Source organism: Stigmatopora nigra, chromosome 19 (genome assembly GCF_051989575.1).
Source record: "Stigmatopora nigra isolate UIUO_SnigA chromosome 19, RoL_Snig_1.1, whole genome shotgun sequence".
In the NCBI taxonomy this organism is placed as follows: domain Eukaryota; kingdom Metazoa; phylum Chordata; class Actinopteri; order Syngnathiformes; family Syngnathidae; genus Stigmatopora; species Stigmatopora nigra.
In genome coordinates this window covers 7,656,500-7,672,569 of record NC_135526.1, presented here as the reverse complement: position 1 = coordinate 7,672,569, position 16,070 = coordinate 7,656,500, and the positions used below count along the sequence as shown (strand labels likewise).

Here is a 16,070-nt window from a genome sequence, read left to right as displayed (position 1 = left end):
TTAATGCAGACACAAAGCCAACAGCACATGAATATTCACAGTGGTGGTAACACAGCACTGAGTGTGATTTGGGTGTGCACCTGATTAACCTCATTGTCACCATCATCACACGACACCACATTGTGGACTCTTCTAACATTTGATCCAGGACGCAATGAACAAAGGCAAACTGGCCAAGGGACAATTAATATAGTCTGTGTGCATAATTGTTACCATTGTGAGCATGGATTATTTGATTGGCTGTATGTATATGCTGTAGTGCAGCACATTTTGCACGCCTGCAGGGTCATGACATTGAATACCAGGCTTGTAGTAATAAAAAAAAAGAGGTCATGTCCACTTATATGGATACAGTCAAGTCTGAGCTAAAATGAGATTTACGCATTATTGTGGCATTCTTCAAAAGGGAATCCAGTAAGCAAATCTGATCGTTCAATATAAATACATTACCGCAAGCATTAAATGACTACCCTCCCTGCATAAGTAGCAATGTATCACTATTTTAGTAGGTGTTCTATATGAATTGATTTAATGTAGTGTTTGAAATAATGCAAAGAGAAATATATCAACGTTTGAGGAAATGACAGAGAAGAAAATCAAATCTATTTCTTTATTGTTTTATTATAAGATCAAAGAAATGTTTCTGTTGTTGCATTTGACTGCCAAATTCATCCTTGTGCCAGACCGAATGCCCTTGGAGGTCAATTTCTTTGGTTGTAAAAGGAGGACATCTCCATCATGTTAATGGTTGACTCAAACAACCCTGACCGCCACTCCAAGGCAAAATTTTCATGGCAGATATGCTTTCCTGCAAAAAGCCAGATGCTCACAGACACAATATTAAGTTTTTCCAGTGATACAGCAGGAGAAAAAGACTCTTTACAAGGAAATAATGTTGCCGCATTTTTACTTCTGTGCCAACCTGCATGTTTGGACAGCAACTTTTAATTGACTAGACTGTAAATTGATGTTGAGCCATGCTCTATAGTGATGCATGTTATTCTAAATTCCATCTACTCAGTTAAATCTGGGTTTAATATATTGTTGGCTCTGACCTTAATGTTATGAATTAGAAAGTTAACTCTGTAGAACTAGATACTCACAAAATGCAATTATTTTGGTGGTGTATTGAAACAATCTTCCCGAGCATAAGATGGAGATAGTATGTAGTCACTATAAACGCTTGGAGGAGAGATGTGTGGGTAAATTGGATGGCATATCTTTCCTAATAATGGTGTTCAGCTTGGAGTAAGCAATGGAACATTGTTCCAGGCTGCATCCTAATGGCACATTTAAACCACCACTGCTTTAATGAGAGCAAATTGACACATCTAATTGGCTTTTCTAGATAAACAAACTCTTGATTAGAGCATCATTAGCCTGTTAATGAAGCCCTTGATTTTGGATGTCTGCCCAATGTCATAGCTGAGAATGGAAAAGGAGATTAAAACTCTATAGTTCATACTATTTGAGGTAACATCTTTCAACAAAGGTCAAAAGCCATTTTTCTTAATGTTTTTATTTTGAATATGCTGAATGTTTGTGTGTCAATACAGAATACAAGTACCCGCCTCTCTCTCTAACTTGTTTATTACTCTTTTTGTGACAATTCACTTCTGTTTTCAGGCAAGGAAAATTGAGTTTGACAGAGTTATTTATGGTCACCAAATTGAATCAACAGTCATGGATGCAAAAAAATATTTTTGGAACTGAAAAATCTCTTAATGTCTGATGTCAAGCTCTGTGTTACACATCACTATCAGCATCCAAATATTCTATTTTTTTCTCGTTGGCTTTGTCGTTTGCCATCAGTCTATCACTCCCTGATTCCTATTCATGCGATACTTAGGGACTAATAAAATACAATACGATTTAAATGGAAGAAGAACAATATGGCAGCAAATTGATAACATTATTTAACAGTTATTGGCAGTTTGAAATTGAAAGCATTCTATGTGATTTATTAAGGGAAATATTTTAACAAAGGTAATGTGATTCCAATATTTATATGACTCACCAGTTTTTCAAGCTCGATTGAACAGACACAGCTGTTTGGTTCATCATTTTATTCAAGGAAACACAGCTTTTGTGTCATCATTTGAATTTGGAAGCCCTGCTGGAAAGTGACAAAGTTTTAAGCCTGACTTAAATGTATTTGTGTGTCCTCAGCAATCACTTAAGACGGGGCGAGTCAAACCTGAAAGATCGCACGAACTCAGCTAGTGTCCATGACAACCGCCTCCAGCTGGCAGTTCAGCGTCAAGGTAAATAGCATTCATTTCTTTAAGCTTTTTACATCAGAAATCCATGAAATAGTCATATCGGGAATGTGCTTAAATGGTGACTGTTGAGAGCCTGTGCTCAGTCCTGGTAGGTCCTTCAAAGTCTACAAACAAAAACCGCAGTCACCACTGGATGGCTACAAACATAACAGAATTTAGGTCACCCACAACATAGTATATTTCAAAAACTATTTTCTTTTTTTTTTTTACAAAGTGTTAAAGAAATAGTCTCATCACAGAAACCTTTACTTTGAGGTTTGGGATCCAACATTGTATTTGCTTTCTTTTGTAATCAAAAGACTTGACATGATAGGAAAAGAAGTACCTTGAAGTTGCTTATTTTTACCGTATTGTTACTGTAAGACACTTTAGTGTAAAGATTTTAGATGTTTGCTTTGAGATGGTAAAAAAAAGGGGATATAACTAGAGTTTGAGTTTCAAATGTCATGTCACGGCTTTGCTCTATAGATAAAAGTCATCCATCATGATTCCATGTCAGAGAGAATGAAAGGCATGTCAACATGTGCAGCTTATGATTTTGCACTTCTAGGAAAACAAGTTTAATTAAGCATTTTAATTGAAATACCGTATGAGCCACACAATCCTTTTGTAGCACTCATTCATTCATTCTCCGAGCCACCTTAGCCTATCCCAGGTGATCACACCCTAAACTGGTTACCAGTCACGTACAGAGACAGTTAATCAGATTTAAAATCTGTTGTGTCACATGAAAGCTTTTAAATAACTTTTTTTCATGGTAACTTTGAATTAACATTACCTTTAATGGACTCTAAAGTGACTTTCATATTGTGCCCTGTGAGTCACAGTTGACGTGGGGATTTCAATTGTGACAACACACACACACACACACACACTCGCATGGTAATTAGACGTGACTGTCATCTTAGCAAACACATCGTTTGCATTTGAAACGTGAGCTAGATGCCACAATGCTAAAGCATTTATGGTTATTTTCATCTATACGTGTTTTATAAACTGTCTGTACAACGTTTGGTGCAGAATTATCCATGCAAGGTACACATTTGGGCCGTCCTGTTTTTACAATAATATAGTATATAAAAACCATGTCGTATTTGACATGGCCGTAAATACTCTCCAAATATTCAAGTGGCTTTGGAAAATGGAAGGAAATGCAGTTTTGTGTGCCGTACCTTTAATATTAAATCTAATGGAAGGCTTTGAATGAGCAAAATGCTGGAGACAAATCAATTACTAATGACTTTACCACAATAAAATTGAGGAGAAGCCACAAACAGGAAAATGCTTCTCTTTCTCGCTTGTTCCCAATCTTCATAGTCAAATGTGGTGTAAGTATAACAGACATGTATTTTCAACAATGTAATTGAGTATTATTTCTGCAGTGAATTTGTTAAATTATTTAAAATTGATTATTTAGCATTTTGTAATGCAAAGAAGCATATCACTTATTAAAACATCAAGGATTTTTGGAGTTTTGTTAACAATCACATGTACAAAATAATAATATTTTGACAAAAATACTAACATTTTAGGAAAATCATTAAATACACAGGATGCAGTGTTTTTGACTTTGGCATTTTCATGGGATCAAAGTGCCTGTGGTCGTTTTTTTTTTTTTTTTGTGCGTTTGAAAATGTAAAATCAAAGCAGCTCAGTTTTTTTGTGTGGATACTATATAATGCACTTAAAAGCGGAGTGGGACAGCTCATTTTATTTCTGAATGTTTGTGAGGCCGTCCTGTAAAACCCTTCTTAGCTGCTAATGGATTATATTTCTCTGGCAGCCATTGAATCCAAAGGTCAGCGTGGATTCTTGATTTCGAAAGGTTAGTACCGCGTTCTCACTATTTGCACGATACATACATTGGTTACATATATACATTTTTTTGAAGTCCAGGAAACCTTCTTCCTATAGTTTATTATTTTTAAGCTATTTCCTAAACCTATTGTCTAATCTCAACCCTTCATAACTCTCAGGAAGAACTAGACCAAAGGGCGTGTAGTGCACTGTCTTAGCTTTGGTACCTTAACAAAAATACTTGCTTCCTTTTCCGTGTTTCCTTCTTGGATGATATTTTTCATAGTTTTCTTTGTTGTTTCCCTCACCAAACGGTAGGCCATTGTTTAAAAAAAAACGAACTCGCCCTTTTAAGTATGCCTTTGTCTCATAAAAAAATAAGGGGTAGTTATGTCAAGCATTTCCCATGAGATCAAATAGTCATTTTAGTCATTTCATTCTTTCTCTCTCTTGGTCCTTCTTCTTTCTTATTTTTTTTTTAAATAAACCACAAACCAGAGCCGCATTGGCAGCCATTGACGGCAATAGATGTTCAAACCATTTTCTAAAATGGGATGAAATAAGATATCTATTTAATATATAATGAATTAAGATATATTGTCGTCATTCATTTGCATATTTGCCAGGTGCGAGCAGCTCTTAAATGAATTTCTGCCATGTCATTGGCTAATTTGAAAAGGTGAAGGTAATGGTTCTCTGGTGAGAATCCAAGCAGACTAAATAGTGGGAGCTCATGTGGCATTACGCAAGCACACACTAATCTATCCCCAGTTGTATGTGCACGCTGTCCAGTGTACTATTGATGATTAGAATCGTCTGCCATTGGTTGGCAAGAGGAAAAACTCACCGTGTTCCCATCGATGTTTTGAGAACAATGTGGTTTTCTCAGGCCCTGGGGAGCTCCGGCTGGTCTCCAGCAACGCTTACCTTTTTAATGAAACATCTGCATGCGCAGAACACACTCCCTGCTTCTTCTAATCAAATCACTCGCATGGAGGTCCACACCGAACAAGCCAACCCGATCTGTGGCCACCTACAACCCTTCAGCCCATCTCAAACTCGATTTCCTTTTCTTCCATCGCACGCCTCTAGCTTTTTTTTTTTTTTTTAGGCTGCAATGCAAAACTAAGTAGATAGATTTCAAACTCAGATTATTGTATTTTTTGCTCATGTTCTTTCCATGCATCCACTCATCTTATTCAGATCTACTTCAACTTTTTGTATAGTTCACAATGAAGAACACTTTGATTAAATTGGATGAAAGTTCATGAAGTCACACATTTGTTGTTGTCCTATTGACACAACATTTTTGGCTTAAAATCGGCAGGTTGCACTTTTTTTTAAAATAAACATATTTAGATATTCTCATTACTTTTTTTTCCCATGTAACATGACCTCATCACTACTCTTTCAAGAGTAAAGGCCTTCCTTTGAACAGATTGCCTTGACCTAACCCTGACCTTAATTTGTGTCATAGGTCATCTTTAATAAATATGAATGTTGATCTTACTTGAGTAAAAGTTTTGGCAACTCTGCCTCCTATGTTTTACAGTCGAAATAACTGGATTAATTATAATCAAATTAGAACTTTATTCTGAATAAATTAATGATTTATATGCAATACAAATACTGTTTGTATATAATGTCCCTGGGAAGGTTAAAAAGATGATTAAAAAATATGAAACCACTTGTCATCCATGAGTTCGTATCTCATATTAGAGGAGAGCAAGCGATTCTGATCACCTCATTTCATATTCCTTCCTATTCGTCGACAAAACTGTTTCCATACTTTTTTTTTTTTTAAAAGACGCACAAGCGAGCGTTTCCACCAACTCAACAATCCCCGGGGCGATCTTGAAACGAGCAGGACACATTGAATGATTTAAAGCGGTAATTTAGTGTAGAAGGTTTCGCATATAGCACATGTTTGACAGTGAGCGACGAGGAGCGAGGGCACGTTTTGACAGATTCCTCAGCACTGTGCAGCCGGGGAGAAAGGGGCGTTCACCGGTTAGTGTCAAACTAACTGCGCCAGTCAATTTTCCGCAAGCATCACCGCAGTTACAAGGAAGCTTTGGAACAAAAATAAAAGCCCTTTTCTTAATTGGCGTATAGATAACTCCCCTAAAACTTGAATTTTGATAGCCTGAGTCGTTTTGGCAAGGTAGGAAGTTAATAAGACAATTAACACGCGGTGCTAGAGGGCGTGGTGACGGGGCTTTTATGGTGCGCTTTTACTTTGACATGAAAGAAACAGAATTGGTATTATGTAAGAACGCTGATTTGACGTCTCCCCACTAACAGCCCGCCCTGCCTACCCAGACTTCGCAGCAGAATGCGGCCGCTCTTTACACTCGCTCACTCTTATATAACTTTAACGTGCGCGTCAAACTCGACCGGCACTCTCCACGGGTTGACACTTTCCCACTCTTAGAAGATCCGTTGGACTCGCCTGTGGATTTTTCTTCCGTGTTTTCGACCTCGTTCACCTCCCGATTCTTAAAAAAAGAACTGGAGCCAGGTTTTCGCTTCGGATCGTCCTTGTTTACTTAGTTTTGTTCAAGTATAGTTGCGCCCAGTGAGGAGATTTATGCACGCGACTTGTGGAAGAGCGCCTTTTCCCTTTTTTATTTTATTTTTTTTTACCCATGTGTCACCTGCGTGTGGTGTGATCTTTCAGTAATGTCTACTTTTCCACATCTGATCGGCGTCGACTTTGCGTCAATCCTGGTTTCATTGTGAGTTTTGACAGAACATGACCTAAACGGAGAGCTGGATCCACCTGGTAAGTGTCACTCTGTAAAAGTGCAATTGTTTTTTTACTGTCTGAAAAAGTGTCAAATTGGTAGCACCTGTAATATGGAACGTGTTTGCAATCAGGGAGCCGCCAACAGGTTGCATTACATTGCAACGTAAGCATGGAAACCCCGTCATTTCCTATTTCTCAGAACCGATATGTGACGTACCTGTGCAAAATACATTGTAGTAATAAAAAGTTTGAACCATAAATGGCTGCATACGGTCGTTTGCCACAATAATAGGGGCACCTAAAATCTATCTGTTCAATTTATATATTAACTATTTGGCTATAGAGATGCCAATAGAGCCTGGATCCCTCAAACACCATATAAAATAAACGTCATTAATCATTCAGTCTTATGAAGAAACTGTTAAACATGTTAATTCAAACAAAACTTAAATCTATACAATCAGAATTAGACTGTTTGGCCCATCATCAGCAAAAGATAACTATTTGATTAAAAGAAAACATTTAAAAGATTGGTATATTTTCATTTTCCCCGTTTTTGTTTAAAAATATTTTAAAAAGTATGTACCATTGGCAGTTTTGACTTCCCTAACCCGAACGTGCACATTTTGGGAATCAAAACTAGTATTATCGATGATTCAAACAATGAGTATTTCAAATATTGCACAAATAATAGTGCACTATAACATTTGCACATCACAGCCATGTTTACTGTCTTGCGTCATACTGGGAAGTTATTCTAAGATTTTGATTGTGCTACAAAGCTACATGACAAAATGGATAAAAGTAGGAGATGTGTATAGGTAAAAGATGACATGAGCAGAGATTCTGTGCCTTGTAAAACTATACAACACATCAAACACAATCAAAGGCCTGTAGCTGTAGAAAGCTCATGTGGGAATTTGATCTGCTAACAAATGACTATATAACATGGCTCAAACATTAAACCTAAAAATGTGTGATTATCATGATTTAAAAACAAATTCTATACATGTGGGATTTGCCATTGTTTATGAGAAAAGCCCATCTCGCCACTGAGCACATACGGACGTCACAGCAAGAGAAAGCCGGAGCAGCATAAAAGGAAGTGCAATAAACCGCTCCTTTTAACATGTGACATGCATTCGAAGCACGACTAAGTTGCTTCAACGATACTTTGAGTCCCTCCAAATATCTGCTGTCACACTGACAGGCAGCCTCCAGTTACAGCAGTACATTCTGCAAACTAAGGTTGGTTATCAAACAGTATTTTGCAGTCCCCTTGCTTGACTTCGACTTTAGTGTTAATGCAACTTTATCTAAATGTACTTGGTCACATCTGGAGTGTTTTTGCCCCCTTTTAACTGAACACAATGTTGATACACCATCACAGGCAGCCATAAAAAACTTATAAATAAATGGCAACCTGTTTCCTCATACCTTCTGCCACCTAACGGAAGCGCATTTATAAATCCAATCATTATACATTGCAACTATAGAAGGTTAATGAGGAATTATTTGGGACTGCTCAAAAATAATACCTATTTGTTAATGGAATTGGATGAGCTCCAGAATACATTTACTTGTTACATGTAAGTATTGAAGTAGCCATATTGCGATATGAAATGCAATGTCAACTTTTCCGGGTTGTGGTAAAGGATCCCAGAGACTCTTGTGGGTTAACAACGGTGGGAGATAGATGTGCTCCCTCAAAAGAACTTTATGATGTTGCGTGTGCCAAAGTTGTCTCTGTTCTTTTGTAGTTTTTATGTTTTCAAATTAGGTCACGATGTTATGTGCCTTTAGCACAGCCACAATGTTATTCCAGCGTGGGCAGGAGCAGGAAATGGGCTCTTTGATTCTATTTCTTTAATGCAAGGCACGTGGAGTATGAGTCCTAGCATACATAGTTAGTGCTCATTTCAACAAAAGCATACAATGTTTTAAATGAATTTTAAAAATTCATTAGAAATAATTGAATTCACCATAAGTTTATTATGGTCACATGGTATCAACTAACACTTCTCTGGTCCTCTCTCTGTTTTGTGAATGACTGTTGTTCCCGTGTTAAGATAACGAAATGGATCGGGGCAGCTCAAAGTATAACAATCAAGACAACTCCGTGACATTTGTGGAATTGGGAGTCGGACCATGCAGTGAGGCATCTGACGCCACCGGTTCCCTTCTCAGCGCTCGCCACCCCAACGCCGCAGTTCGGAACGGGGATGGAAACAAGATGGAGCCCGGGATTCTACTGAACCCTCACCGGCAGCGTCGGGTTTCGTACGAAGGGTCAGACACAAACGGTCATAAGATCACCAGACCGGATAAACCACAACAGGATGCCGGGGTGTTTGACATGGAGGAAGATTTGGTACCACTGAACCAAAATAAACCCGATCGGGACAATGGCACCACATCTGTCATCAACACATCGGTTCTGGGAAATCTTCCTCTGCAAGACCTTTTCCCCCTGGACATCAAACTGGAAGGAGACTTCTTTGTAGATAAAGGACTGGGATGTCACAGCGGACTTCCCTCCGCAGCTTCTTATGATGTGACAGGCAGTGGTAATCGATTAATTGAGGAGTGCGATCTTTGGAAAAACTTGGACCTTCCGGGATCCCTACCAGAAATTAGCGAATATGAGTTGAATTCTGAAGTAGCTCATTTGGATTACATCCTGCACGATGGCCGCAGAGCGGTGGGGGACTTGGCAAAAGCGTCCGCGGTCAACGCCGCCGACTGTCACAACGCTAACAACATGAGCCAGCATCATCCGGCTGTGCTCCAACATCATCACCCTCACACACAGCACCAGCTTCACTACCCACTTCAACAGCCCAGTTCTCTTCTCTCCACCGTCACTGTCAAGGAGGAGGACCCCAACCACTCTTTCGCCCACATTGTCACTCTTGGCCCAGTTAAAGAAGAGAATTCGCAGTCTGCATTCTGCCAGGCGCAGTGTGCCCGAGGAGGCGTAGCTCCTGTTCACTTAGGAGTCCCCATGTCTGCCTCTATAGGAATGGACGCAGTTCCCAGCTACCATTGCAGATCCAGCATGGGCCAACAAAATCAGAAGCCATTTGCCATGCATGCTAATCCGACCTCCGTGGGCGAAAGCTGTATGCGAGGAGATGGGTATCAAGATGCCATCATGATTAAAAGGGCCAACGATGTTCTCCCCAACACTGCGTTGTTGGCGCCATACCCGCTGAGCTTCCCCAGGTAGGTGGTATTTTAAAGTTATTGTTACTTTTTAGAAAACATAACGAAACCAAGGTAGGAAGATGATGATTATGAAAGAAAAAGCACATGAAAGAAAATGAAAACAAATCTTATATCCTCAAACAAATGATAAAGTGATGGATAAGTAGTGAAGTAAGGTGAGAAAGAATACACATGGTACCCAGGTACAAGTCCCTGCATGTCTTAAAGAGAACAAGACAAAAAAGTCGGGTGACAAGTAGCCAAAAAAAACTATAACACAGAACATAAGATACGTGACAAGTAGTATCCAAGATCAGGAATGGCTTCTGACCTTGCATAAATATTAAATGCAATTTGATAGCGTGCACCTGATTTATGTTAACTATACACCTTTAGTCATTTACTGCAACTGATGTTGCTAGACAAGAGTTGCTCTAAAAATTGCCTGTTCTTACATTGACCACACAGTAATGTGTTGTGTCATACTCCTTAGAAAACTATGAAAAATGGATCAATAACTTTAGTGATTTAATACATTAACTTATTGTCTGTAATCGGCAGCAATATACTCTGCCTTCTGTGGGATTTAGCGCTCCTTTAAGATGGATGAATCACAGAAATGTGATTGATCAACTTCAGCCATCTCAGTTTAAAGGGATGCGACGTTGATCATTGTCATCTGCAGCAAATAAGTTAAGATTTCAATCTGTTTCTAAACCTGGTCCTCTGTATGAGCATATTATGACGAGAGTACAACTAGATTGAAACAGATGAGATTATCAGGTTAGGAAGTGAATATGCTTTGCGGAAATCTCAAATAGATTCCTGTTATGCTGCCGAAGTTAATTTAACAGCACTTTGTCGCTACACTCTACTGCCCCATGAGAAATTATGAGGGTGCATTTGGAAAAGTTACAGGTACTTCTAGCCTCTTTTGAATTTATTCCTTGGGTGTCACTTCAACAAAGATGAAGAACACTGCTGAGGTTCTTGTTTATTTTTTACTTACGGACAATTTGACATGCAGCATGTGCTCCTTCAGTCGTATCCTGTCTCTAGTCTTATTACAGTGCCCCCAGTTGCAGCCACGTCACGTGTCCCCTTGTAAAAAGTTGCTCCTTAGTGACTTTCGAGTGCCAATGACTACTCCTCCCTGCAATTTCATCATTGTGTGTGAGTGAAAAGAAGCCTTTATGTCGTCAAGACAATAAACCCAAAATCTAGCTAAGTCATCATTACTGGGACTTTTATCATTGTTTTTATTACCTAATCTTTGTTTTTGTTTTTTTACAATTTTTTTCTTGCTCTCTGGAATTTGGCTGGGGACAACGGGTGGAAATTAGTTTATGGTTATATAATCTGGTGAGGCGTGTTTACTTGCATGAGTTTTTTGCCATGGCCATTAACATGCACTGTTTCGAACACATAAAATGAAAATAATATTAAATCCCTTTAGCATCACCTCATTGATCTTGTGTGTGTGTGTGTGTGTGCTTCATCCGCGGCTGAGGTGAGTCAAACGATCTATATTGCGAGGCTAGTAGGTGTTGAGTGGCTTTGTAAACAAGAGGATTTAGGAGCTGAGATCTCTTGTTTGTTATCTCGTCGCTGTCAGCTTAATTTCTTTTGGCCGTGGTTCGCACTTTGACATCCACTTTATCTCTGTCTTAAAAAAACAACAACGTAGTGTTGTGTCTGAGTCTTTCAACCACGAGGTCAACAAGTTCCTTGGCATGAAGTCAGGTTAAAATTACAGCCTTTAGCTGCAGTATAGATTGAATGGTGCAGTGAGTGCACATGGATGTATATAGACACTGACACGTGTAATGATTCACTTAACAATGACATTTCTCTTATGCTCCTCTTTGCTATAGTGATGGTTCCTTATTAGGGTTGTGTATTGAAGTTAATACTATCCAATTTTGAGCATACACATTGAACTGGGTGCCAGACAGTCACAATATACATGTACTCTACAATGTGAAGACTTTAAATAAGTGATTATAAAAGTGTCACATGGAAATTGACTTTTTTTTATTTACTTGAAAAACAAAAAAAACATTACAGTAGAATCACAGCTTAATGATATTTTTATTTTGAAACATAAGCTAGTATTTGCATTTAATCTCCTATGGTAGATAAATACAGGATATGCTTATTATAGTTATTGTTTAGTAAAGGTTTTGCTGCTTTTTTCACATTTAGGCTAAGAGGAATTTAAAAAAAAACGTCATTCTATATAGCTTTCCTTTATGATGGATGAATTCATAAATTTCCAAGGAGCGAAATAAAGCATGTTTTAAATGTGAATGGGTCCTTACACGTTCTAGGAACTGCCTTACAGCGATTCTTGGAAGCACTATTGACAAGAAAATTTTATATTTCAAAGGTCTTGTTCATTGTTTGGCCTTTTGCTTAATTTCTCCATCTTGCATTGGGCTCATTATTCTCCCGAGTTTCTCCAAATTAGGTATTGTGGATCTGATCCCCCTTTTCTGTTGAGACAGTCTAGTAGCATACTTGGATACGTCATTTACTGTTTCAGACTTTTTTTTTTTTACACTACATGAAACTAAAGCTCAAATTCCTTTTCATCAGCCAAGATTCATTTTTGTTCACCCCTAGCAGGTTTAACAAGCCAAATATATCCTCTCAATCTCCTCCCAGTCTGTTCATTGCCCTGTAAAAAACTAAACATTATCCAGGGGATGATTACACTTTGTGGTAATTTCATTTTTTTAAATAATAATAATTCCACACTATCATTAACACCTACAGACTTGGCTATAGTCAAGCATGCATACTATTAAGTCGTGTCATGACTGACAGAAGACATGCGATGTTTGCCTTTCGTTGCAATTAACCATTTAAAGCCCAAAGCACTAAATTATTGGCATCAAATTTAAATTCTTTAAATTCCTTTTTCCTCCTGTGATGGTGACTCAGTAAAAAGACCGCACAATTTCTATTAAAAATGGTCACACTTTTGTGTCATATGATGTCAGTTTTAGTCGGAGGAAAAAAATAATACATTGTTCAAAACTGAGGCATCAAAAATGATACATATCGTCATGTAGGGTCAATATAACCATATTTACCTCCTAGAATCCTAAAATTCTTTGCGGGGGAGAGATAATTGATGGGTTGTATCTGCATTTGAGGATGAATGGAGTTATTGCCCAGGCAAGAAACACAGTTTAACGTTTCGCCTCTCAAAAACACTGCACTAGACAAAAACAGTTTGCAATAAATCGTTTTTGACAACATCCTAATTGTAAATCAATATTTGGCGGTGTGTGTATTGAACACCACCAACCGTAGGATGGAAAAACAACAATGCCCCACCCTCACCCCCTCTGATCCTTGGAGGCTAGTGAAAGTAAAATCGGATTGCTGAAAAGGAAAAGTTGAATTATTACAATAGAAATTGGAAAAGAGCCAGCACTTTGGATTTTGATGGCTCTAGTCGGATTATACAGCAGTGCGTATTAACTGAAATTATTGATTAAATCCACTGTAGGTGTTATTTATAAATGTGTGGTAGGAGAAGGAATGCAAATTCCCTTTTGGGGTTTAGTAAGTGTGTCTCCTTCAAACACTCTGATCTGTTGCAACTTGTTGTTCGGATGAGTGCATCATTCGCATGCAATTTCCTGACATCTCGTGATTTGGTACAATTATTAGAGATGCCTTCTTTGCCATTATTGGAAAAGTATGCCAATTGCAATACTCTTCGCAGCTTCAGTTATTTTCTCAATACAAAATGTGGAAGGATATTGATTTGGCAGATTGTTCAACTGCTTTGATTGCAATTACAAAATAATCAAATAAGTGCCTCAAATAGGAAAACAACTAATTTTTGTAGGAATTTCAATTTTGGAAAAAAAATATCTGAAAAAAAAATAGTCAGCTGAGATAGGCTCCAGCACCCCGAGACCATGACCCTGCTGTATTTAAAATGAAACACCCCCCATAAGCCATGTTCAAGTAAATGGAAAAATTCATTATAATTCCTCATCAATTAATACAGACAATTTTGGAAATTAATGCATGAAACTCGATGACACCGTTCATGCAAACAAAAGCGATCTGTGTTTACATAGGCATGCGTCCAAATTAAGAGTTGTTTGACCTTTTCCGCTTTCTGTGAATTATTCCCAGCCACGCTTTATTTAAATTTTGAAAGCATGTGTACATGTTAACCGAGTGAAAGTGGATATGTTGTTTATTAACCAGAAATGTTATGTGTAAACCTCCTTCCTTTGACATAATTAGCTTGCATAAAACCGTCAGCGTGTGTCTGTCACCAGACAAGCAGCGAGGACCTTGCGCCATGGCTCGGTCAATAATTAAACCCGGCCAAGGTTGCGGTCTGTGCACAGGCAAACGTTTATGTGCTATCTGCTAAGAGGCTGCTGAATCTTGCGCCTTACGTAACCACGACAAGTAATGACAGCTGCTTTGAAGCAAAGGGGAACCAACAACTTGATAATGGCTTCATATCCTGTTGGTCAAGACAGGGCTAATGAGATTTCAGTGCGGGTCGAGGCTTTGCCAAGCTTCCAGGTGACCTATTTTTGCTTCTAGGTTGACTCTTATGTGCTGCAATATGAAGCACCACACTCAAACTGACAGTACTGTTTGCACGACTGATTATCAATGCTGCGATCACAGTTACAAGTTTGAAGCAAGCAAGTGAGGCATCTAGTTGGACCGCTGACAAATATTTTCAGGAATCCCGCTGGTGCTCTTAGTGCTTGATAAAACATTTAAGCAGGGTATGGTGAACCCCTGACTGGCAGATTTGACCTCTTTTCCTGTTTTTATTCATTTTATTTTAACTATAGTAAGCATTTTGTTCCTGTGCACTTAATTTTTAACATTTATGTGTATGCTTTATCAAGGGGTGGTGGTTTTTACGTATCGATTATGTAGTGTTAAGGTTGATTTTTATCTTTTTTTTTTTAAATATATTTCCCAAGGGTCCTAAAACCACGCACGACTAGTCATTCTCAGGACTTGGAAATTTTCCCCAGGAGAAATTCAGCTCTTCCCTCCAGTGTGCATGAAATAAGAATGTTGCTAACGTGAGGATTACAGTATTGGCACTACAGTATTTCTTGCAAAGTACTTCCTGTCTAAGTTTGCACAAGGGACAGAACAGATATGCTTTGCGGGCCAACCATTCCCCAGTTTTACAACTATGCACCATAAAAAAAAATGAATCTCAAAGCTGTGCAAGAAATACATGAAAGAAGCTTTTTATAAGATCTTGAATGGGTCTGTAATGGAGTTTTTAGAAAATTGCAAGACAACGCAAGAAAATATTTAATCTGCTATGATTTGAAAAGGAACCTATGGTAATCCAAGTTAGCAGATTATTTGAGCCTTTTGAAACCAAATGTTTTTTGTCTTTACACTGAATCTTCTCATAACTCATAAGATACTCTATTTGGCTCATTTTTTTTTTCTGTGGCTGCCCTTGGATTGACTGAAGTCATTTAATCTGCCACTTTGTTGACCCACTTTTCAGCCCGTCGTGAGGTCATTATTTAAAATAGCAAGTCTCCATGTCTGCGCCTCGTCTATTTTCATCATGGCTACCGCTTAGGCTCGGCTACTATTTTTAAGCACGCTCCAGATAGGGGTTGAAAGTATTTTAACAGAATTTATTATTCTATTTTGTAAATTTCTGCCTACGCCACATAATATATTTGTGAGGCTTGTGGAAAAAATATGGAAGTTGAGATTTTTGTTTGTAGTTTTTTGTTGTTGTTGCTCATCGTAATCTCACGTAGTCGCCGTAAGTGAAAATAAATGTATTCTGAAAAATCCATCACTTTTACTCTGTTAAAGCTGCTAAACAGGTTGACACCAATGATAGGTATCCCGATTTTTTATAGTTAGGTTCGTGTCATTGATCCAGAGAATGATAAAATTAAGTACTTATTTATCATTTATTTATGGTTATGAAATGTATTTACTAGAGTTAAAAAGGGAGGAAACATTAATTGGGTTAATACAGGTGGGTCAAA

The 16,070-nt window shown here is 38.2% G+C and overlaps 1 protein-coding gene and 1 long non-coding RNA gene across 4 annotated transcripts in view; one reads left to right on the top strand and one right to left on the bottom strand.

Annotated features, from left to right (window-relative positions):
- Window positions 1–654: 654 nt before the first annotated feature.
- Window positions 655–2,459, bottom strand: LOC144212218 (uncharacterized). The gene is made up of 3 exons (XR_013329731.1): window positions 2,198–2,459; window positions 2,018–2,113; window positions 655–808 (listed from the first exon to the last, which is right to left on the bottom strand). It is a non-coding gene; the product is annotated as an uncharacterized LOC144212218 (long non-coding RNA).
- Window positions 2,460–3,939: 1,480 nt separating this feature from the next.
- LOC144212216 (glucocorticoid receptor-like) overlaps window positions 3,940–16,070 on the top strand; it is a 31,271-nt gene continuing 19,140 nt past the window's right edge. For 2 of the 3 annotated variants that reach the window (XM_077739908.1, XM_077739907.1), the window contains exons 1-2: window positions 3,940–4,107; window positions 8,898–10,053. In XM_077739908.1, the coding sequence (XP_077596034.1) occupies window positions 4,044–4,107; window positions 8,898–10,053 (1,220 nt within the window). In that variant the 5' untranslated portion in view covers window positions 3,940–4,043. Of the gene's footprint in view, window positions 4,108–6,318; window positions 6,865–8,897; window positions 10,054–16,070 lie in introns of those variants that run through there. The other variant, XM_077739909.1, reaches the window with a different exon arrangement.